The sequence below is a fragment of the Trachemys scripta genome, chromosome 1, assembly GCF_013100865.1.
Source record: "Trachemys scripta elegans isolate TJP31775 chromosome 1, CAS_Tse_1.0, whole genome shotgun sequence".
Lineage (NCBI taxonomy): Eukaryota > Metazoa > Chordata > Testudines > Emydidae > Trachemys > Trachemys scripta.
Genome location: NC_048298.1, coordinates 238,839,349 through 238,863,868, shown reverse-complemented (window position 1 = coordinate 238,863,868; position 24,520 = coordinate 238,839,349). Strand labels below are relative to the sequence as shown.

General features: G+C 38.8%; 1 protein-coding gene across 5 annotated transcripts in view; it reads left to right on the top strand.

Annotated features, from left to right (window-relative positions):
- ATP11A (ATPase phospholipid transporting 11A) overlaps positions 1-24,520 on the top strand; it is a 239,391-nt gene that overhangs the window by 179,761 nt on the left and 35,110 nt on the right. For all 5 annotated transcript variants that reach the window (XM_034758138.1, XM_034758139.1, XM_034758140.1 and 2 more), the window contains exons 14-24: positions 43-206; positions 520-591; positions 2,089-2,162; positions 2,455-2,558; positions 10,622-10,803; positions 12,096-12,347; positions 13,408-13,582; positions 14,954-15,056; positions 15,312-15,457; positions 17,432-17,491; positions 19,146-19,273. In XM_034758138.1, coding sequence (XP_034614029.1) covers positions 43-206; positions 520-591; positions 2,089-2,162; positions 2,455-2,558; positions 10,622-10,803; positions 12,096-12,347; positions 13,408-13,582; positions 14,954-15,056; positions 15,312-15,457; positions 17,432-17,491; positions 19,146-19,273 — 1,460 coding nt within the window. The remainder of the gene's footprint in view (positions 1-42; positions 207-519; positions 592-2,088; positions 2,163-2,454; positions 2,559-10,621; positions 10,804-12,095; positions 12,348-13,407; positions 13,583-14,953; positions 15,057-15,311; positions 15,458-17,431; positions 17,492-19,145; positions 19,274-24,520) is intronic.

Sequence of the window (24,520 nt, the reverse complement as noted above, 5' to 3'; positions counted from 1 at the left end):
ATAATACTATATAATGACAATTCTTTCCTTTTTATTTATTAGGAGAGAGAGGAGCTATTTTTTCGGGCTCTTTGTCTTTGTCACACTGTTCAAGCGAAAGAGGATGACAATATAGATGGATTAAAGAAAGCCCAATTGTCTGGAAGATCTTGTGTGTATATATCATCATCACCTGATGAAGTTGCTTTAGTTGAAGGAATACAGAGGTATGTGTGTAATTTGATAGTTTTTAGGTCTCCAAAATAATTTTGAATATGGATATTCAGTTAATTGAAGCTGAAAATATATTTCAGCAGAGAAATATTATTAATAGGCAATTTTACAGAATCATATAAACGTGATGTTTACTATCTTCTCAGCATATATTAGTAATCCTTAGCCATGAATGAAATCAAAACAGGATATTTCTATTTCAGAAGATAAAGTTAATTCTTAAGTACTTACAACATGCTAAGCTGCGTAATTATAAATGTATTACTTGTAATCTCTTCTTGTCTGAATTTGCATTTAAATTTGCAGGCTTGGTTACACATATTTAAGGCTGAAGGACAACTTTATGGAAATTTTAAATCCAAAAAATGATATTGAGAGGTGAGTGGTTGTGGAAATGTGAATCGGTTGGGACTGAGGAAATGGATTTTATCAATAATGTATACAACAATTTTTTCTTTCCTTAAGTATATTCATTTGTAAACCAAAAATTGTGAGAAATAAGAAACCACTTAGTTGAAAAAGGGTAATGCTTTACTGATAGTTATAATTTACAGGACTTCTCATTTTCTGTTTTCACTTACTCTGACAGTTTGAGAAACTATGTAATGGGAAAAATGGGAAAACAGCAAAGGTATAACAAGATAGTCCAAGGCAAAATGGTGTTTATGTGGTATAGAAAATTAATATGGCTTCATCTGTTTGCATATGTTTTTTTAAACAATCCTATTTGAATAGTACCCCATTGGTTTCATTCCTGTTAAGTAATATAGGACTCTGGTATTTATAACTAAATTCATAAGTAAATGGAGGCACAGTAATAATTTGGCAGTTGAAGTATGGAAGTACTAAAAAATACTTGGACTTATTCCAATTTTCATTGCATTTTGCAATCATAAGCCTGATTCAACTTCCTGCTAGATTGGTACCATTGACTTCAAACAAAAGTAGTATTGTGGCCTTACGTAGATGATTTTTTTTTTTTAATTCCAGACTGTAATAACATAGAACTGAGTAAATTCTCTGATTAAACAAGTGAAAACAATATGATGTGGTCTGTCTAATGATTAGAGCATTTTTCTTGAGTAAAATATTTACGGAGAAGTAGGGTGACCAGATGTCCCGATTTTATAGGGACAGTCCCGATTTTTGTGTCTTTTCCTTATACAGGCTCCTATTACCCCCCACCCCCTGTCCCGATTTTTCACATTTGCTGTTTGGTCACCCTACGGGGAGAAGGGCTTTTCAGAGGTCAGAACTTGGGTTAAAGATATGTTTATATTGAAAAAAAATTGGGACTCTTTACTTTATAAAAAAAAATAATAAGAAGGGACTTGATAAAATACATTAAATGAATGGTATGGGGAAGGTAGAGGGGAATCATTGGGTTGAGGGAAATATTGGTGTTGGGTGGGGATTTATTAGGGATAGGAGTGTCATTTCCCTTTGGGGAAAACAAGAATATTCAGTGTTATAATAAATTTTAAAAATCCTAAAACATCCGAGGGATATAAACCCTCATACTTCAAGGCATAGGACAATCTCTAGCTATTGAGGACTATTAAGAAGGAAACTTAAGCATTAAGAAGGAAACTTTCCCTGTGAGTAGTATATTCAATATCCCTGTGTTACAGGGTTTCTTTCATCTTCCTCTGGTACTGGCTGCTGTCAGTGACTGGATACTGGACTCCATCATGCAGTCATTATCCAGCCAAAACTCCTGGTCTAGTTGCCAGGGGACTCACCCATTTTTCCTTAACTGACTGCATCTTACTTTGTTCCATGTGGCAGAACTTACAAATTATTATCTAGGTTCAGTAACAAGCTTAGCTATGTGAAAAAACAGGCTTACTTCAAAATATTTTTTTTCTCTTTCAGGTTTGAATTGTTAGAGATGTTGAGTTTTGATTCTGTAAGGAGGCGAATGAGTGTGATTGTCCGATCAGTGGCAGGTAGAAATATCATATCCTGAATTTGCTTTGCTTTCGGGGGGAGGGGGTTAGTGGTTTGTGATCTTTTGTCTTGATTTTGAATTCAACTGGGTCTCACCAGAGTGTTCTTTTCTTCATGCTTTGCTCTTTTCTGCTCTTTCAGTGATGCTTTGGAATTTTAAGATGGTAATTAGCGCTCTCAGAACAATGTATGTCTGAAGAAACTGTCTTTAAAGATATTTAACCTGTTTTTTTTTAAAAATTAAGAAAATAAATTTTAACCATTTTAAACTTCGTATTTTGTCTCTTTTAGGTGATATTTTTCTGTTTTGTAAGGGAGCAGATTCATCTATATTTCCTAGAGTTACAGAAGGCAAAATAGACCAAATACGATCAAGAGTTGAGCGCAATGCAGTGGTAAGATTAAATATTAAATGGTATTTCCTGGTCCTGCATTGTGTACCAAAATGGGGAGGAGGGTTCAGGAAGCCTCCACTGCTGTGCCAGACCTGGACGCAGCTACAGTCCTTCTGCCCTTCTGAGTGCAAGGATTACTCTTCATCATAGCCCCTGTAGCAGTAGCTGCCGACAAAAGTGAGCCCCGTCTCTCCTCTGCCCCCTTTCCTCTGGGGTGTGATTTTGCCCGAATTCCTAATAAACACCAAGAACCCCTATTTTGAAGAATATTTACAAGATAATTCTGTGGTGAGGCTAATCTAACTAGTAGTTATCTAGAATTAGTTAATTAGCAGTGTAAGTTGAGTTTTTTAAAAAGTGCTCAGCTTTGGCCTAACTCTTCCTCATTGAAGTCAGTGGTAAAACTCCTATTGAAAATCCCACCGCCATTTTCAATCTCCAGCTTTGGCATCTGATAGTTTTACTGGCTTTAGATTACTTCACAAGATATCCTGAGAGAGAAACCATTAGAACATAATTTAGCTGTAAATGTTCTTGTTATGAGGAAGCAATGCAACAATAATGCCTGTACATACATTTTTTGCTTACTAAAAAGGAAGTATGAGCTTTCTTGATTCCTTTGGGGAAAATATCCAACTTGGTTACTTAAAAGATAAGATTAGGGGTTATAAATACTTGTCTCACATGCCATTAAAAAAATAACAAAGGCCATTTAAATTAAATATTATCTCTCTTAAAATAAGATAGCATTGATTTCAGTCTGAGTATTTGATGCCAAACAGGTATTACTACAGAAAGTGAAGAAATGTCCATCAATGTTATCTGCTGTTTTAGAGGAAAACTGGATTTCCTCTTTAAAACTCTTTCCCAGAGCACATTACTAAGCTTTACTATATAAAATAGCTTTCTCCCCTGTGAAAAGATGGTTGTTTAGAGGTGGAAGAAGCTAATGAAACTGAAAGAGCAATTTAATATACTATATCCATCCGAATTCTGGCGGAGTCTGAGAGAGAATCAAGACCCTCAGCCTCAATATTTCTTCGTCCCGGATAATTGCATCTATGCCAAATTCTTAAATATAACAGCTTCTGCAAGAGCATACAGGCAGCAAATTGGCTCACATGCTATGATAAATGATAGGTATCTCATAAATGTCCTGATGATTGTCCTTTTTGGATTGCGTATAAGTAACTTTGTAGAGAGCTGGTCTATCTTTATTTTGCTTGATTAATCTTCCATAATAACATTAAATCCCACTTAAAATATATTCCCTCTGACAACGTCATTTAACTGGGAAATAAAACACTTCCTTATTCTAATATAGTCCATAGTACAAAAGTTTGAACCAACTTGAAAGGTCGTTGCTGGAATCTCGTCTTAGCAGTCAACTAAACTGGAACAGTTAGATTGAATCATGCTTTCAATATTGATCTGGTCCTTTCCCTCTCTTTTTTTGAAAGATTACTAAAACTATATTATTCATTTTGTCCATTTTGTCATGTAGACTTTACTGACTAATGTTAAAATAACACTTCAGATTCTGTGTCCAGGACAATATACTGCTAGGGAAAATGGAATTCACTTTTTACAAAGAGCAAGATCAATTTGTCAATATAATCACGAAGTTAGTTGCCCGAATTGTTGTGACTGGAAGGAGTAAAATTACTAGAGCCTCATCTCAAGCTAAGTTTCAGAGTAGCAGCCGTGTTAGTCTGTATCTGCAAAAAGAAGAACAGGAGTACTTGTGGCACCTTAGAGACTAACAAATTTATTAGAGCATAAGCTTTCGTGGGCTACAGCCCACTTCTTCGGATGCATATAGAATGGAACATATATTGAGGAGATATATATACACACATACAGAGAGCATGAACATGTGGGAGTTGTCTTACCAACTCTGAGAGGCCAATTAAGTAAGAGAAAAAAAGCATTTGAAGTGATAATCAAGATAGCCCAGTACAGACAGTTTGATAAGAAGTGTGAGAATACTTACAAGGGGAGATAGATTCAATGTTTGTAATGGCTCAGCCATTCCCAGTCCTTTTTCAGTCCTAAATTGATTGTATCTAGTTTGCATATCAATTCCAGCTTTGCAGTCTGTCGTTGGAGTCTGTTTTTGAAGTTTTTCTGTTGTAAAATAGCCACCCGCAGGTCTGTCATTGGATGACCAGACAGGTTAAAGTGTTCTCCCACTGGTTTTTGAGTATTATGATTCCTGATGTCAGATTTGTATCCATTAATTCTTTTGCATAGAGACTGTCCGGTTTGGCCAATGTACATGGCAGAGGGGCATTGCTGGCACATGATGGCATATATCACATTGGTAGATGTGCAGGTGAACGAGCCCCTGATGGTATGGCTGATGCGATTAGGTCCTATGATGATGTCACTTGAATAGATATGTGGACAGAGTTGGCATCGGGCTTTGTTACAAGGATAGGTTCCTGGGTCAGTGTTTTTGTTCAGTGATGTGTGGTTGCTGGTGAGTATATGCTTTAGGTTGGGTGTTGTCTGTAAGTGAGGACAGGTCTGTTTCCCAAGATCTGTGAGAGTGAGGGATCATCTTTCAGGATAGATTGTAGATCTTTGATGATGCTCTGGAGAGGTTTTAGTTGGGGTCTGAGGGTGACAGCTAGTGGTGTTCTGTTATTTTCTTTGTTGGGCCTGTCTTGTAGGAGGTGACTTCTGGGTACTTGTCTGGCTCTGTCGATCTGTTTTTTCACTTCAGCAGGTGGGTATTGTAGTTTTAAGAATGCTTGATAGAGATCTTGTAGGTGCTTGTCTTTGTCTGAGGTATTGGAGCAAATGCAGTTATATCTTAGAGCTTGGCTGTAGACAATGGATCGTGTGGTGTGTCCTGGATGGAAGCTGGAGGCGTGTAGGTAAGTGTAGCGGTCAGTAGGTTTCCGGTATAGGGTGATATTTGTGACCATCGTTTATTAGCACAGTAGTGTCCAGGAAATGGACCGCTTGTGTGGATTGATCTGGGCTGAGGTTGATGGTGGGATGGAAATTATTGAAATCAAGGTGGAATTCCTCAAGGGCTTCTTTTCCATGGGTCCAGATGATGAAGATGTCATCAATGTAGCGCAAGTAGAGTAGGGGCGTTAGGGGACGAGAGCTAAGGAAGCGTTGTTCTAAGTCAGCCATAAAAATGTTGGCATATTGTGGGGCCAAGCGGGTACCCATAGCAGTGCCGCTGACTTGAAGGTATATATTGTCCCCAAATGTGAAATAGTTGTGGGTGAGGACAAAGTCACAAAGTTCAGCCACCAGGTTAGCTGTGACATTATCGGGGATCCTGTTCCTGATAGCTTGTAGTCCATCTTTGTGTGGAATATTGGTGTAGAAGGCTTCTACGTCCATAGTGGCTAGGATGGTGTTTTCTGGAAGATCACCGATGGATTGTAGTTTCCTCCGGAAGTCAGTGGTGTCTCGAAGATAGCTGGGAGTGCTGGTAGCGTAAGGCCTGAGGAGAGAGTCCACATAACCAGACAAGCCTGATGTTAGGGTGCCAATGCCTGAGATGATGGGGCATCCAGGATTTCCTGGTTTATGGATCTTGGGTAGCAAATAAAATACCCCTGGTCAGGGTTCTAGGCATGTGCCTGTACAGATTTGTTCCCGTGCTTTGTCAGGGAGTTTTTTTAGCAGATGGTGTAGTTTCTTTAGGTAATCCTCAGTGGGATCAGACGATAATGGCCTGTAGAATGTGGTGTTAGAGAGCGGTCTAGCAGCCTCTTGGTCATATTCCAATTTATTCATGATGATGACAGCACCTCCTTTGTCAGCCTTTTTGACTATGATGTCAGAGTTGTTTCTGAGGCTGTAGATGGCGTTGTGTTCAGCATGGCTGAGGTTATGGGGCAAGTGATGTTGCTTTTTCACAATTTCAGCCTTTGCTCAAGCTAACTTTGCTCAAGCTAACTTCTTCAAGAAGTGGCTATTAATGTGTTCTGTCTCAAAGTGGAAAACTAAATTGAGAGGTGGTTGTAGTTGTTAATTGCTAAATACCAAAAGTACAAAAAATATAGAGGATTCTATGATGAGTACAAATTTATAATCAAAGTTCATGGGCAAAGCACTACAGACACAAACTGCCCAGGTTTTAGCCAGGGGAAGATTAGCCTAAAACATTCAGATTAGGAACTAGGATTTTCTGATTTACTAAGGCAAAGTACAGTAACACCCAGGGCAAGACCTGCTGTCCTTCCATTTCCAATTAACTGACTTGCTCTTCTGTCCAAGCAAGACAGTCCTGTTGATCTAACAAAGCAAAAAAAAAAAACATTCATTTTTAGGTAAAGTTCACCTTTGTGCAGAGAGCCAGCATCAAGACCTGTACATGGGTTATATGGCATTTAATGCATTGGCCTTGTTCTGATCATCTTCACAGGGAGGAATTTCATCCTCTTATGTATATGTTCCCTTCCAAAAATGGAATAATGTTGTTTCCTCTTCAAAAACTGAATTCAGTCATCTTTGGCAACTGGGTTCTGGGCACTGGCTCAGATGAGTTAATCACTTTATTAATAAACATTCTTGGCTTTGTTCCTCATGGCTCCTTACGGACATAATTTAAAAAAGAGCATATTGCACTTCTGATTTATACATAGGTTACTTACCTTCTGTTTCAGTAAATTCTACTCACGGATTAAAATATATAAAGCCAAAATGGTAACAGTGGTAGGTTATGTTATAGAGCAGAATCGTCCAGTAATGCCCATCAAACTGTAAGAGACTTGTTTGTATATATTTGTTAGTTGGATTCATGGGAAATTCCTTTAACTTTTCAGATTACATTGAAGGTACTATTTAACAGTACAAAGGGAACTTACAATGATAGTTTGTCATAAATAGCACTATTGTTTCTAAGGATATGTAAACCAATTCAGATCAAATCAGAAATAATCCAAACCAAAATAATATACTCAAATCTGTGCTTCCTGGTCATGATCAAGATAGAAAGTGGAAACACCAAATTACAAGGAGTATGATAATTACTACTCTTTCAGTACTGTTCTGTGGAGAGCAATATCCATATCTCAAGGCTGGAAGTGTTGGTGATCAAGTGAAATCCTGTTGCCATAAAATTTCCAACTCATTTTTGGTGATTGTTACTTGTTTTTATCCTTGGCACTGTGCTCTGCTATTTCAGGGACAAATAGGGAATGGGAGGATGTGATCTAGATCAGGGATTCTCAATCTTTTTCTTTCAGAGGCCCCCACCAACATGCTATAAAAACTCCAAGGCCCAGCTGGGGGCAGAGGAGGACTTTAGAGCTCCGGGCTTTAGCTGCTGAGCCAGGGGGGGTTCAGAACTTCCACCCCAGTGGGTGCCAGGACTCAAGGCTCCAAGCTTCAACCATAGGTCCCGGTCAGTCTAATGCCGGCTTTGCTTCGTGGACCCCCTGAAACTGCCTTGCGGTCCCCCAGGGGGCTACAGACCTGCAGTTGAGAACCATTGATCTAGGTATTGTGGGCAGTCATCGGGATGCTTACAGTACCGTACATCAGCAACAGAAGCCACAAGCTATTGTGAGCCAATACAAAAATATAGTAGTACCCGACCCTTGCAGTAGTGCAGTGTGAAGGTGAACGCATGATATTTACACACAGTGAAATGCTTTACTACTAGTCCTCAAATTCAATTGCTGGAGGGCTCTTTTCAAGTTCCAATATTTAATTGAAATAAAAATGGAATGCGCTCTCTCTCTCCCTCCCCTGTCTTTTCACTCTGTGATCACCACTCTCTCTAACATGGGCTTTTGTTATTCTGTCCTTTCTTGGCTCTTCTGCCTCACTAATGTTTTTTTCAGAGGATCATCTTCCCTTCCCTCTCCATTTCTATAAGTCTCTGCTTTTCTCCTTCTACCCTTACTCTCTCGGTGATCTTGTTGACTCCTATGATGTCTTATCACCTCTGTGTGCTGATGACTGTCAGATCTACCTGTTTATTCCAGACCTCACCCCTTTGTCTAGGTTCATGTATTTTTCCTCTCATCCTGATATCTTCTCTTGAATGTTGTAGTACTTATTTTAAATTAAGTATGGCAAAAACTGAATTTTTCATCACTCGCTCAACACTTCCCACCTTTCTCTGTTTCCATTGATAACTCCACTATCCTCCCCATCTCTCTAACTGGAAATGTTGGAGGTTTTTTGGCACTTACTTATTTCTCTCTTCAACTCTTAGACTGTCCAGCAATCTACAACTGTAATTAACTTTTCTTGCTATTTTTACTATGTCCCTTAATTGGTTCTTTGTCTCTTTCTGTGTAAAGTTAAAAACTTTTGTCACTGAAAGCTTGAGAGAACTCCTGCCTACACATGATACTTATCTTCTTGACCCTCTCCACCTCGGACTTTGCAATCTGCCTACTCTTAACTGCTGATTGTTCCCACCCACTCATTCCTCAAACTGGAATGACCTCCTTCTGTAATGTATCAAGCACCTTCAGTCATCTTCAAATGCGTCCTCAAAACCCATTTCTTTCACCCTGATTTCTGTCACTCACTTCCATTCCTGTTCTATCCACTCCATCCTTCTTGCGCTACCTCAGTTTCATTTAAAAAATCACAGGTTATATAATTCAACCACAACATAACATGACTCATGTTATCATTTGATCTTAATCCTTGGCCCTCCTTTCACTGCTGCTTCCTTTATCTTCATTTTCTTTGTTTCTCTAAATAAGTATGCAAACTCCTTGAGGACTGTGCCATTTATAATTCTCAGTAAAGTACCATTCAAAGTTTTGGCACTACATAAATATTTAACAATATCTGACGCTAGCAAGAAAATAATTGATCATACTCGCATCGAAAATGATCAAAGGAAAATGTTCTTATTGTATGGCCTTCTGAACACTTGTCATTCCACCTGACTTTCAGTCCAGTTACTTTGGTGCATTTGCTGAAGTGTAACATTATGGTGAAAAAGGTACTGAACTAGCTCGTTCACCAGACCAGTGCATACAAGAAAGTAGCTTCTTATTTGGTTTCTTTTATTAATGAGATACTTGACATCCTGCTTTGTTTCGTATGTGCTTGCTTTCTCTTCTTCTGTTAGAATAAAACTATTATAAATCAAGAAACGATATGTGCAGTAAATATAGGATTGAGATTATCATCACATTGAGGTATTTTGGGCTTAACTTCACAAAATAATATAACTATAATATTTAGTTATCTCAAAATTGGATGATGCCTGCCCTTTCAGTATATAAGGAGTTACTGAGAAACATGCATTGTTTTAGATTAGACAATTGTTTATAGCTCTCAAAAGTGAGGTCTATTTTTGTACAGTTTTAGCATTTTTTTCATTTGTACATATTTAAAGATAATCTCTGCAAATGAATCAGAATTTTAAAACTGATCTTTTTAATATGGAAAATATATGAGTAAAATCAGCTGAAAAAATTATAAACTTGAATCCCTTTTAAATGGACATTTCTAACAAACCAAAAATGCTTGCCTACAAATTAAATATTTATGCATATAATGTAAGGACCAGGCAAGAGCCAAATTCTAGCCCTGCTTGTGCAGCAGCACGAGGGATTAAGAGTGAGAAGCACCCCTTTATACCAGCTACCCACATTGCAGGTAGCAGCTGAGGAGGGGGGCAGCAGGCTCCACAAAGCAAGTACATTTCCCGCTCCATGCAGGTAGGTAGAAGAGGTCAGAAAGGGGAACATATAGCCTTGGTTTCCCATGCTTTTCCACCTTCCTATCCTACGGACTCAGCAGGATAGCTGCCTTAGCACGTCTGGCAGCGTGTGCTGCAGTGGGTATAGACCCAGTACAATTTACTCCCTACTTGGAGGGTAACAATGTCTCTCCCAGGCTGCTCTCAGGGCAGCATAACATCCTGATGCCTCTTGCTCTGGCAGATCATATAGTCATAATAGAGCCCTAAACTGATATAGAGGAACCAAAGAGGGACTCTTCACATTAATCATAAATATTAGATGATAATTGCTTCTATTTTCAGAAATTTTCTTAATGGTGTTTAAGACTTTTATAGTATAAACATTGTTCTTTGTTTTTATCATATTCTTTAGGAGGGACTGAGAACATTGTGTGTTGCATATAAAAAGTTCACACGCAAAGAGTATGATAGTGTGTGCAAGCTGCTTCAAAATGCAAAGCTAGCCCTTCATGATCGGGAAAAGAAACTGGCAGAGGCATATGAGCAGATAGAGAAAGATCTTATTTTGCTTGGTGCTACAGCTGTTGAGGACCAGTAAGTATGTTGCTTTGACTATGTTGAATGATGTGATAAATGGGAAGATGTGCCTATTATCAGAGCCATTGAACCAGAGGTGCAATAATTATACCTCCTTTTTTGTTTTAGGCACAAATCTCTTTATTTGTATCCATCTCCTGTAAATTAGCTAACTACATTCTCAGTTATGCATAATAAATACACAGAAATCAGTATTTTCAGATAATCAGTGTTGCAAATTATTACTTTTACTACTATGTTTCTGACTAAGACCTACTACAAATAAAAATGTTAAATATAGCTTATTTCTTTGTCATAGATACCATACTAAAATAAAACTTTGAAGAATAACATGTCGTGAATATTACCCAAGTATTTCTATACTCATTTTATTTGAATCACAAATGGTAATGAACATTTTGGTTTATATCAAAGTCAGCATATTCCTAGAATTGTTTAATCAGACTGTACTGTATATTCACTCACAGACCATAATTAAGGTTGCATGATCTACCTTAATTCTGGCATTTCCTTGAGTTTGGAGTGCTTAGCTTTGCAAGAATAATGTTCTTTTAATTTGCTTTTTATGGAGTTTATATAAAATCTCTCACTCCATGTGGAAAAGCGCATACAAAACTCAGCAAGATTAGGTCTGCTCAGAAGACATTGCTTGGACCTCTTCATTTGTCACTAGTTCTGGCTATGAAGGTTGTGGAGCCCCAGGGGAACAAAAAAGCGAATCTCACCTTTTTGGGGACAGCACTGATGTGTGATGGGGCTGGGTGGTATTCCTGTGTACCCTTCATCTGCTGGAGGGAAGATCATGGAGAAGTAAGTCTCTGAGATGGGCAGTCTGAGGAAATGAAATGAGAATCTTTAGGGTTTGTGAGGGGAGAAAAAGATACACCTATTGGGTGCTGGGAGGGACATGTGTATGTCTGACTTTTATCACCCAGCAACTTAGATATTTCATTTTTTTAACACAACTAATTGAAGATACTGGATATGTTTTGTGTCTGTACGTGCTCTGGAGCTAGTGAGATGAAACATCCGATTCTTTAAGTAATAAAGATGAAAACAGAAACCTTTGTGTAGCTTTAAAATGGCAAGACACATTACTTATAACGTGCTGATCTTTGTCTTTAAGCATTTTCAGGTTCCCAGCTATGATTTTCATCATATTAGAAACTTCTTGTGTCTAAAACCTTTTACTGAAATACTGTTCATGTCATGGAAACTTTTTAGTAAGGACCCTGAATTTCTCATTTCCAGTCAGTCTATCAATATTTATTGTCAATTGATATCTACAGGCTGCAAGAAAAAGCTGCTGACACGATTGAAGCACTCCAGAAAGCTGGCATTAAAGTTTGGGTTCTGACTGGAGACAAAATGGAGACTGCTGCTGCCACATGCTATGCCTGCAAACTCTTCAGAAGAAACACACAGCTACTGGAGCTAACCACAAAGAAAATTGAGGAACAGAGTTTACATGATGTATTGTTTGACCTAAGCAAAACTGTTCTAAAGCACAGTGGCAGCTTAACCAGGGACAACTTCTCCGGGTATGTAGAAAGTTCAGCTTTCAAGCCAAGAAAAGATTTGGTGGGCATTTCATAATTTAATTAAATGGTTGTTAGAACAGCAATGGCAGCAATATACTGTAGCTCAATTTATGTTGCCAGAGTGTGAATTACTGTATAGCACCTAATACCTCGTGTAGGCTTGTTACATGCAAAAAATCTTTGCACTCTTCATTCTCTGGCTTGTCATATGACTTGCATTATTTTAACCATTCCACTGCTAAAAATAGATCATGGAAAAAGGATCATGGTTATAAAAAACATAATATTTTTATTTTTAAAAGATACTATGAACCAGAGAATATTGAATTATGCTTGTTGAGTGGCTAAGTGGCTACTAGACTAAGAATGAAAATATTTCATTGTCCTGTCAAGCATTCAAGTTCATTGTCAGCTCTTAATAAATAAGGTACCTCATTTTCTAGTTAATTCTGACTTAATAGTGTGCTACTTTAATGCTGCTGTTGTTTTCAAGGTGTCACTTGTAGCAAGGTGGTACACATGTGAGGGAAATTTTTAATATGTCAATAATGTATCATTATAATGGGTAGCTTAGGCAGTCTATTTTTGTCAAAAATAAACAAAAGGTTGTGTGTTGGCAGTGGAGACAGAAGGAGGTGTTGGGGGAAAAAAACTATTATAAATGTAAATGTTTACAGAGTTTTGAAAACCACTGCTTTTTTTTCCCCATTTTTGTTGTAAACATTCCCCTGCAGTGCTGGAAACCCAAACACAATAGCATTATACTAGTGCATGGAAGTCAAAGCATAAATGAAACAGAATCAATCTAGTTTCATTGTCCAAGCTAGGTGGTGAAATGCAAAAGTAAATAAGCAGAATGAGTCAAAAGTAAACTAAAATTTAAAAATATTTTGCCAGGAACAGCATAGAAGGATTTTCACTTTAAGTATATTTACCTTGGTAACGTCCCTTTTAATGTTGCTTTTTGGTAAATAAATTTCTCGCCTTCTCTTTCCAAATCAAAACTCAAAATATATATATTTTTACAGTAGCTCTTCACTTGCATTTTCTTCCTCAACAGACTTTCAACTGATATGCAAGATTATGGTTTAATTATTGATGGAGCAGCATTATCATTAATAATGAAACCTAGAGAAGATGGGAGCTCTGGTAACTATAGAGAGCGCTTTCTTGAAATTTGCAGGAACTGCAGTGCAGTGTTATGCTGTCGAATGGCACCTTTGCAAAAAGCACAGGTTTGTGTTTCATGATCAATTACTTGTTAACTACGCATCTATGTAAATATTGAAAGTCATTACTGTTTGTGACATATTATGGTAATTTAAAATGTTATCTTTCACTTTTCTATCCTATAAAATGGAAGCAAAAAATTAGAAAGAGAGGAGAATTTTTGCTAGAAAGCAATTAGGTAATGGCACATTAAAAGAGAACCCTGCTGTGCACCTGATTTTGATTTATGTATATGATCAACTTTTATGGTTGATACATACTGGTAAATGAAACATATTTAATGAACTAATTGCTTCATCTTCTACTCATACTACATGATACTATTGGAAGCATGAGTTACCTATTATTGTGGAGTGTTAGTTCTTGTTCTTTAAATACAAATAAAATCCAGATAGAATAGATAGATGGTGTAAACTGTTTGAAATACTGTCTGACTTCTGTTTTCTCATTGATGTTAACATAAACATATAAATTTGCTGTAGATATTCCCAAATTAAAAATTCTGTTTTACCTGGAGTTCAGTTTGTAAACTATATTAATAACTCCAGGGGAGGAAACTCTAAAGCATGTTGATATTTAAGACACAAAACATGGGAACATAAATATCTTGAATCCCCATATTTTTGTTTTAGTGCTCATGTACAGTACACATGCACATTCATTTAGTCTAATTAATGTATTTTTCATCCTGGGTAAGTTTGTATAAGTATTTAGTTTGAATAGACCAGTTTATTAAAATTATAATGCTTGCTAGTTAAAATGGATGGATCTGTTCTCCCATATTTGGTCTTCTATATTCGGAAAGACATACAGGACCCTATTATCTTTGTTCATTGCCAAGTTTGATATTCATTTTGCCAGTCATGGAATAGATCATGAGATTAATATTCAAGAAAACCATTCTCCTTAAGAAATAAGAAAAGAAAAGCAACTTTACTGGCTTAGGAAGCATTTGAGAAAATAAAATCTTCTTTTTTAGGATTTTACTGAAAATGTACAGTCTGTACCTTGGGAATTATTGTAATTAAAGCGTTCACAGCCTGTAGATGATGACTGCATAAGCAAAACTTCTGAATAATTTCTACATTAGTCTCCTCAACAGTCTCTCTCCCCTACCCCTTTTAAAATGCACTGATAATACTTATAAAACCAGAGGACTATTCATATTCAGGGCTTTTTCTAGCCAAAGAAAATCTATTGGTTTTAATGTATAATAATTGAATTGGACAAAACTGTTTTTCTTCACTTTCACAGAATTTCCTTTGTAAGCATGTTGCTTACATTTAATTAACTGTACACCACATGCCATCTCATAGCACAGTGACCAAATTGTAAACATGTCAGGAAAGAGATTTTTAATGCTAATTCTTTTTCAGATCGTAAAATTGATTAAATTATCAAAGGAACACCCTATCACATTAGCAATTGGTGATGGAGCAAATGATGTCAGTATGATTCTAGAAGCACACGTTGGTATAGGTAAGTGTGCGGTCTAGATTTTAATTTAAAAGGAAATAACAAATATAATTTAAAAAAAAGAGGTTGTTTCAAACAATTAATTACCCATTTTCATAGATAATGTTTATATTTTATACACTCCAGCTAATTATAAGGCATAATGAAATCTAATAATAAATTAACATCACCGCATGCCCTGCAACTTTGCCAGTATTTTTGTATGTTTTAAATAATTTGTTAGCTTTCTGAACAGCTTCTAACAACTCTTTCTTCTAGGAATCACTGGAAAAGAAGGCCGTCAAGCTGCAAGAAATAGTGACTATGCAATACCTAAATTTAAACATTTGAAAAAAATGTTGCTTGTTCATGGGCATTTTTATTATGTTAGAATATCAGAGCTTGTGCAATACTTCTTTTATAAGGTAGGATAGGATCATGTAATTTGCAAATATGCATATGGTATTAACTAACTATATATAATAGGTACCCTCAACTGTAGAAAATGCTGTTGACTCCTAGATACAAATCCCCAGGTGGGTTTGCTCATTGTACTCCTGGGGGAATTCTGTGCTACTGCATATGCGCAGAAGTTATGTCCCCCGCATATTTCTTTGCTTCCCCGCAGAAAAATGACTTTCTGATGGGGAAGCAAAGGGAAGCCACAAGAGCAGTCATGCGACCCTCCCCAGCAGTGTTTCGGGTGCCCAGGGCAGCCAGCAGAGAGGTAAATCACTGTGGGGCAAGAGGCGGGACTGGGGAAGACCCAACAGGTAGCTCCTACCCTGCACTGGACTCAGGTGCTAGTCCTGGCTGGGCTGGGGAGAACAGGACTTCCTCTTCCCCTGCACGGCCTCCGGGGCTGGGTCAGACCTACTCACAGATTTCTCCCCCGGCTGCAGGAAGCACTGCAAACTCCCCCTCTTCTCCCCCCCCAACCCCGCTTCCTGCACCCATCACTCCTCAGCTGCAAAGGGAAGGGATCTCTGTACAGGGAGCTGCTCCCCCGTCCACCAAATCCCCATGCCTCCAGACCCCCTCATACTCAGACCCTCCCACCGAGCTTCACCCCCACACACACATTCAGAACCCCCACTGATGAGCCCCACTCCCCCTGCACCTGGACCACCTCAACGAACCACCCGGATCCTCACCCCACCGAGCCTCAACCAGCTGTACCTGGATCCTCACCCAACTGAGCCCCACTCCCCCAGCATCTGGACCCCCACACCCAGACGACACCCTGCCCCACTGAGTCCCAACCACCTTCACCTGGACCCCCTGCGAGTCCCATTACCATTGTACCCATATCCCCGCAACAAGCCCCTGTGCATCCAGATCCCGCCCCCCTCACCCCCCGTGCACAGCTGGATCCCCCATTGAGCCGCCCGCACACAGAACCCTCTCAACCCATACCTGGATTCCCCCACATTAAGCCCCTCCACACTTGGATCCTGCCCACAACTGGTGCACCTGGCATGGAGGGGCAGGGCCCTGGGATGTTTCTGGGGCAGGCTGTGTCAGGATTGGGTGCAGCCTCACTGCTGAGTCCGTGACCCAGGCAGGGGAGGCTGCAGAGTTATCTCCCACCTCTGTGCAGCCAGTGGTCTGTTCGCTCCACTGCCAGGCTGGAGCCTCCACATTTATTTGTGAAATAAAATTTGCAAATTTTTGCAGAATTTTAAAATATTGTGTGCAGAATTTTAATTATTTTGATGCAGAACTTTTAATTTTTTGATGCAGAATGCTCTTAGGAGTATCATTGTCACCAAACTCTGAGGCAGAACAGCTTTTATTTGTATGCACTGTATGATGGTTAATACGGTTAAAAATAAAATTTTCATTTTGTCTTTAATCTTTATTCCCTTAAGTTTTCCAGCAACTCCCTCCTTCCCTGCCCCCACCCACCCATGTTCTAGGCACCATCTACAGTGCCTTTTAAATCAAGTCTGAGGAACAGTGTTTTAAAAGTTAACGTAATTCTAACTAAAATCAGTTTCTAAGTTCAGTTGACCAATGTGGATGGAGAAACCCATTTTACTATTTATGTTCACACTGACTGGCCACAGTATATCAGAAACTAGTTTACCTGAATCCCATTGTTGATATGACCTTACTTTCCTCTTTCTGTCTTCTGTGCCTACCCACCCCCATGTAGCATCTCATTTCCCTCCAACTTGACAGAGTAGTTATAATTTTTATTTCAAAATTGTGTTTATCTGTGCTAATGTAAAATGAGAATGTGAATGCCCTATTTCTATAAATCTATCACAGCCTTTTCTGTATTCTGTGTGCAGCACAATTAGTATTATACGATATTATAATATACATAGTTATAATAATGCGTGATATATGTTGTTGATTGTGCATCACTTGATAACTCTCACTTTGTCTTCCAGAATGTCTGCTTCATTTTTCCTCAGTTTTTATACCAGTTCTTCTGTGGGTTTTCACAACAGGTTAGTCAGGCATTTTAATTTTTCTGCTTATTGTAAAACCTTCTCTTTGGCCTTTTTTAACTAAAAGCATTAGGATGCTGTATAATCTTACCGTAGGCTGAAAAAAGCTATTAGTTTAGCTTACAGCTCTCTCTGAAGAAGTCTATTACCTTTGGTTAGTGTGGCTTTCAAGAGCTCTCATGACTGTTACTGAAATGAATTTGATGAATTATCAGAAAAGCCACATTATTTTCTGAGTCAAAGACTTAATGGAAAACACAAAACTGAGAATTAGCTGTGGAAAGCAAAATCTCCATGGAAAACATGCAGTTCAATCATTGATTTTTTGCTCACGGCGCATGGATAGAAGAAAATCTAAAAGGTGTGGGTGTGAACGGTTTGTCTTTTGAGGAAGGGGTGAAAGTGCAGAAGGCAGCTGGCCTGATCTGGGGCTCTGTCAGGCTGAGCATGCAGATGTCCATACCATGGAAATCAGGGGTGGGAAAAGGGAAAATAAACACACCAGTTTAGGGACCTAATTCTCCAAAAGAGAAAAATAAGGCATTCTTGGGGAAGGGCCTGGTCCTCTTTCTTTTAAATTCTTGTTTCTTTGCTCTTCCTCGGCTGTTCTCAGCTATCTAAGTTGTATGGAAGGCTCCTTGTCATTCCTCACATGAAGTAAGGGAGATGGAAACAAATTCAGGAACTTGGAAGAAAAGGGGACCGACTGGACCTTTTTCATAGATTTTCACAGTAAAGCTCCAATGAGCTTAAAAAATTGAGTGTGAAACTATTTTCAATTTTAGGGATGCGCTGAAACCTATCTAGCATTTTGTGAAGTACTCTCTGGCTAATATTAGATGTTAAAGCATGTGTTGATGAACTTTGGCTGTAAAATTTGCCATTCTTTTTCATGAAAAATAACACTAGTTTAAAAAAAAAAAAGGAGAAGCCTTTGTAGTAAGGATTTTCAGTGCACATGTTTCAGGGCATAGGCTGATCATGAGGCAGGGTCTGGAAGAAACCCTCACTTTATAAGGGGTAAGGAATAGGTTTGTTAATGATGATAAACATTATGTACCTAGAATAAGACCCAGAACAGGAAGAAGGGGAGAAAAAAATTGGTTCATGCCCAGTCCCCTTGTGCTGTCAAGGAGCTGATTTGATCCCCCTATTCAAGCTGTTCTCTAGAGCTGCTTTAGCTTAAACATGCTAGCTATAGCCCCACAAGTGACCATTATGTCATCTGAGGATTACTGGAATGTAGCAACACTCCAGCCATTACACCTGAACTCTCCCCTACATTGGGTGGGTGAAAAGGGAGTGGAGTGGAGCTGGCTATGCCGGACAGAGATTTCCCCCACCAGGGGAATCAGTTGCCCAGCTAGGGCAGCTTTACAGCCCCTTTGCACAGCTGAAACATTGTGAGGGGACACTGACTATTGTCAAGTCAAATTTTGATTGACTTGTTTGCCCAAAGGAACCTGGGTGAAAACTGACTTTTATCTTATCTCAAAAACAGTCATTGAAGGATGCTATGTGGAATTTGTCTTCGTTTTAAGGAATGTGCTTTTGTGTCTCTAAACAAGACAACATTCTCCTGTTAAATCAAGCATAGTATGATGTATTGTGTTTGAAAATATAACTGGTTAATATAACTTTTTTCTATCTGCAGCCTTTATATGATACTGCGTATCTAACACTGTACAATATCAGCTTCACATCTCTTCCTATCCTCTTGTACAGTCTAATGGAACAACATGTCAGTACAGAGATGCTCAAGAGAGAACCTTCACTGTACAGGTAAAGGTAATCATTTAGCCCCAAATGTTTGGCTTGTCATTTGTAGATAGTCTTTTTGGGAAGTGTCTCTAAAATACCATTAGTGATTCACTACTTCCATTGTGCACGATATAAGAAGTGCAACATCCTCTAACAATTAGATGCACTGCACCTTAGGTGGTACTTCTGGAAATATTTTGGAAATGACCAGATGTATATAGTATACTATGGCTGTCAGTTAATTGCAGTTAACTCATGCAATTAACTCAAAAAATTAATCGTGATTAATCGCAGTTTTAATTGCACCGTTAAACAACAGACTACCAATTGAAATTTATTAAATATTCTAGATGTTTTTCTATCTTTTCAAATATATTGATTTCAATTACAACGCAAAGTATACACTGCTCACTTTATATTATTTTTATTACAAATATTTCCACTGTAAAAATGATAAACAAAAGAAACAGCATTTTTCAATTCACCTCATACAATACTGTAATGCAATCTTTTTATTGTGAAAGTGCAACTTACAAATGTAGATATTTTTTGTTACGTAACTGCACTCAAAAACAAAACTGTAAAACTTTAGAGCATATAAGTCCACTCAGTCCTACTTCTCGTTCAGCCAATCGCTAAGACAAACAAGTTTGTTTACATTTACGGGAGATAATGCTGCCCACTTCTTATTTATAATGTCACCAGAAAGTGAGAACAGGCGTTCACATGGCATTTTTGTAGCCTGCATTGCAAGGTATCTACATGCCAGATATGCTAAACATTCGTATGCCCCTTTATGCTTCGGCCACCATTCCAGAGGACATGCTTCCATGCTGATGACGCTCATTAAAAAAATAATGCGTTAATTAAATTTGTGACGAACTCCTTGGGGGAGAATTGTATGTCTCCTGTTCTGTTTTACCGCATTCTGCCATATAGTTCATGTTATAGTTGTCTTGGATGATGATTCAGCACATGTTCATTTTAAGAACACTTTCACTGCAGATGTTACAAAATGCAAAGTAGATACCCATGTGAGATTGCTAAAAATAGCTACAGCACTCGACCCAAGGTTTAAGAATCTGAAGTGCCTTCCAAAATCTGAGAGGGATGAGGTGTAGAGCATGCTTTCAGAAGTCTTAAAAGAGCAGCACTCTAATGCGGAAACTACGGAACCCGAACCACCAAAAAAGAAAATCAGCCTTCTGCTGGTGACATTTGACTCTAATGATGAAAATGAACATGCGTTGGTCCACACTACTTTGGATTGGTATCGAGCAGAACCCGTCATCAGCATGGACGCATGTCCTCTGGAATGGTGCTTGAAGCATGAAGGGAATCTTCAGCACATCTGGCACGTAAATATCTTGTGACGCCAGCTACAACAATGCCATGTGAACACCTGTTCTCATTTTCAGACAACATTGTGAATAAGAAGCGGGCAGCGTTATCTCCTGCAAATGTAAACAAACTTGTTTGAGCAATTGGCTGCACAAGAAGTAGGACTGAGTGGACTTGTAGGCTCTAAAGTTTTACATTGTTTTATATTTGAATGCAGTTATTTTTTGTACATAATTCTACATTTGTAAGTTCAATTTTCATGATAAAGAGATTGCACTACAGTAGTTATATTAGGTGAATTGAAAAATACTAATTCTTTTGTTTTTTACAGTGCAAATATTATTAATAAAAATAAATATAAAGTGAACACTGTACACTTTGTATTCTGTGTTTTAATTGAAATCAATATATTTGAAAATGTGGAAAACATCCACAAATATTTAAATAAATGGTATTCTATTATTGTTTAACAGTGCGATTTAATTGCGATGAATATTTTTAATCACGTGACAGTCCTAATATATATATATATATATATATATATATATATATATATATTTTTTTTTTCAATAGCTGGATAAATTCTGTAGATCATGTACAGTCGTAGACAGAAGTTCAGAATTATAGTAGAAAATTATTGCCCTACAGAGTGAAAAAAATGTATTCATTTAGTATTGTTTAGACCGCCGGGATCGACCCAAGATATGGATAAGGAACTATTTAATGTGTTTAGAGAAGTAATTACTAATAGGAACTGTGTAATTATGGGGGACTTTAACTTCCCAGATATAGATTGGGGCACAAACGCTAGTAGTAATAATAGGGCTCAGATGTTCCTAGATGTGCTTGCTGATCAATTCCTTCATCAAGTGGTAGCTGAACCGACGAGGGGGGAGGCCATTTTAGATTTGATTCTGGTAAGTAGTGAGGACCTCGTTGAGGAAGTGGTAGTGGGGGACAATTTGGGCTCCAGTGATCATGAGCTAATTCGGTTTAAAATACATGGGAGGAGTAACAGAATTAAGTCAAAGACTAGGGTTTATAATTTTAAAAAGGCCAATTTTAACAAATTAAGGGGACTGGTAAGGGAAGTGGATTGGGCAAACGTATTAATGGATCTAAAGGCAGAAGAAGCCTGGGATTACTTCAAGTTAAAGATGCATGAGCTGTCGGAGGCCTGCATTCCAAAAAAGGGAAAAAGATTACAAAGCAGGAGATTTAGACCGAGCTGGATGAGCGACCGACTCAAAGGGGCGATTAGGAAGAAACAGAAAGCGTACAAAGAGTGGAAGAGGGGAGGGATTAGTAAAGAAACTTACCTTAGCGAAGTCAGAGAATGTAGAAATAGAGTGAGAAAGGCCAAAGGCCGTGTAGAGTTGGACCTAGCGAGGGGAATTAAAAGCAATAGTAAGAGGTTTTACAGCCACATAAATAGGAAGAAAGCAAAGAAAGAAGAAGTGGGACCGCTGAAGACTATTGCCGGAGAGGAGATTAAAGACAATCTAGGCATGGCGCAATATCTCAATGAATATTTTGCATCGGTGTTTAATGAGGCCAATGAAGGTATTAGGGATACTAGCACCACTACAGAGGGGCATTCAGGATGGGGGATTACCGTATCCGAGGTAGAAACAAAACTTGAATGCCTTAATGGGGCTAAGTCGGGAGGACCGGACGATTTTCATCCGAGAATATTGAAGGAATTGGCACGGGAAATAGCAGGCCCGTTAGCGATAATATTTAATGAATCTGTAAACTCGGGGGTGGTCCCGTTAGACTGGAGAATAGCTAATGTGGTTCCTATTTTCAAGAAAGGGAAAAAAAGTGATCCGGGTAACTACAGGCCTGTTAGTTTAACATCTGTAGTGTGCAAGGTGTTAGAGAAAATTCTGAAAGAGAAACTAGTTGAGGACCTGGAGGTTAGTGGCAATTGCGATAAATTACAACATGGTTTTACGAAGGGCAGATCGTGCCAAACGAATCTGATCTCCTTCTTTGAGAAAGTAACGGATTTATTAGATAAGGGAAATGCGGTGGACCTAATATACCTGGATTTCAGTAAAGCGTTTGATACTGTACCCCATGAGGAATTATTGGTTAAACTGAAAAACATGAGGATCGATATGAAAATCCAGAGGTGGATAAGGAATTGGTTAATGGGGAGAATGCAGCGGGTCGTATTAAAGGGTGAACTGTCGGGTTGGAGGGAGGTTACTAGTGGAGTGCCTCAAGGTTCGGTTTTGGGACCCATTTTATTTAATTTATTTATAACTGACCTCGGGACCGATTGCAGGAGTGGGCTGATAAAGTTTGCGGATGATACGAAGGTGGGAGGCGTTGTAAATTCGGAGGAGGATAGGGATATCCTGCAGGGAGACTTGAATGAGCTTGTGAATTGGAGTATCAGGAATAGGATGAAATTTAATAGTAAAAAGTGTAAGGTAATGCATTTGGGGATGACTAATAAAAATTTTAGTTACAAGATGGGGACGCATTGGTTAGAAGTAACGGAAGAGGAGAAGGACCTAGGGGTCCTGGTAGACCGCAGGATGACTATGAGTCGACAATGCGACGTGGCGGTGAAAAAAGCCAATGCTGTCTTGGGATGCATTAGGCGAGGTATATCTAGTAGGGATAAGGAGGTCCTGCTTCCGTTGTACAAGGCGCTGGTGAGACCTCATTTGGAGTACTGTGTGCAGTTCTGGTCTCCCATGTTTAAAAAAGATGAACTTAAACTGGAACGGGTGCAGAGAAGGGCCACTAGGATGATCAGAGGAATGGAAAACCTGTCGTATGAAAAGAGACTAGAGGAGCTTGGGTTGTTTAGTCTGACAAAGCGAAGGCTGAGGGGGGATATGATTGCTATCTTTAACTATATTAGAGGGATTAATACGAGGGAGGGAGAAGAATTATTCCAGCTTAGTACTAATGTGGATACGAGAACGAATGGATATAAACTGGCCGTGGGGAGGTTCAGGCTTGAAATTAGACGAAGGTTTCTGACCGTCAGAGGGGTGAAATATTGGAACGGCCTTCCGAGGGAAACAGTGGGGGCGACGGACCTGTCTGGTTTTAAGATTAAGTTAGATAAATTTATGGAGGGAATGGTTTAATGGTAAAACATAGTAGTCAAGGAAACCAAGAAATGGTAGGTAAATTGTATAATGGCTGACAGGGGTCAGGCTGGTGACTCTTGCCTATATGCTCGGGGTCTTACTGATCGCCATATTTGGGGTCGGGAAGGAATTTTCCTCCAGGGCAGATTGGCTGAGCCTCTGGAGGTTTTTCGCCTTCCTCCGCAGCATGGGGCAGGGATCTCTAGCAGGAGGGTTTCTGCCAATTGAAGTCACCTAAAACAGGATTGGGGACTTCAGCAGCAGAGTCCAGGGAAGGGGTAGGGACGGTTTTATGGCCTGCAGCATGCAGGGGGTCAGACCAGATGATCATAATGGTCCCTTCTGACCTTAAAGTCTATGAGTCTATGAGTCTAATGCCTCCATCTGTGGAGGACAGCAGATTCCTAGAAACAAAACACACTATATATCTATGTATAGTATTTTCTTTGGAGGGGAAAGAGAGACTGAAAGCTGCAGTTTCTCCCTCCTTTTTCCTTAAATCTTTTCTTTGCTGGATCTAATTCCATCAGAGAGTTCCTTGTTTCTTGCAGAGGTGAGTGGTGTTGGTATAGTCAAAGATATCTTTTATGCAGCAACATGTTTTTCAAAATAGACACCATGTGAACAAGTTTCATTGAAGCCCCATAAGCATATTGTTGCTGCTTGTTAATACCTCAAGCCTACTTGCAATCTGCCATAGTGTTTCCCTGAAACATCCATCAGTTTTACATGACCCAAGATCCTTTCGCAGGGAAACCAAAATAGTCAACAGCAAAATGTTGGCTAGTTTGCAGGACAATAATGCTAAAAC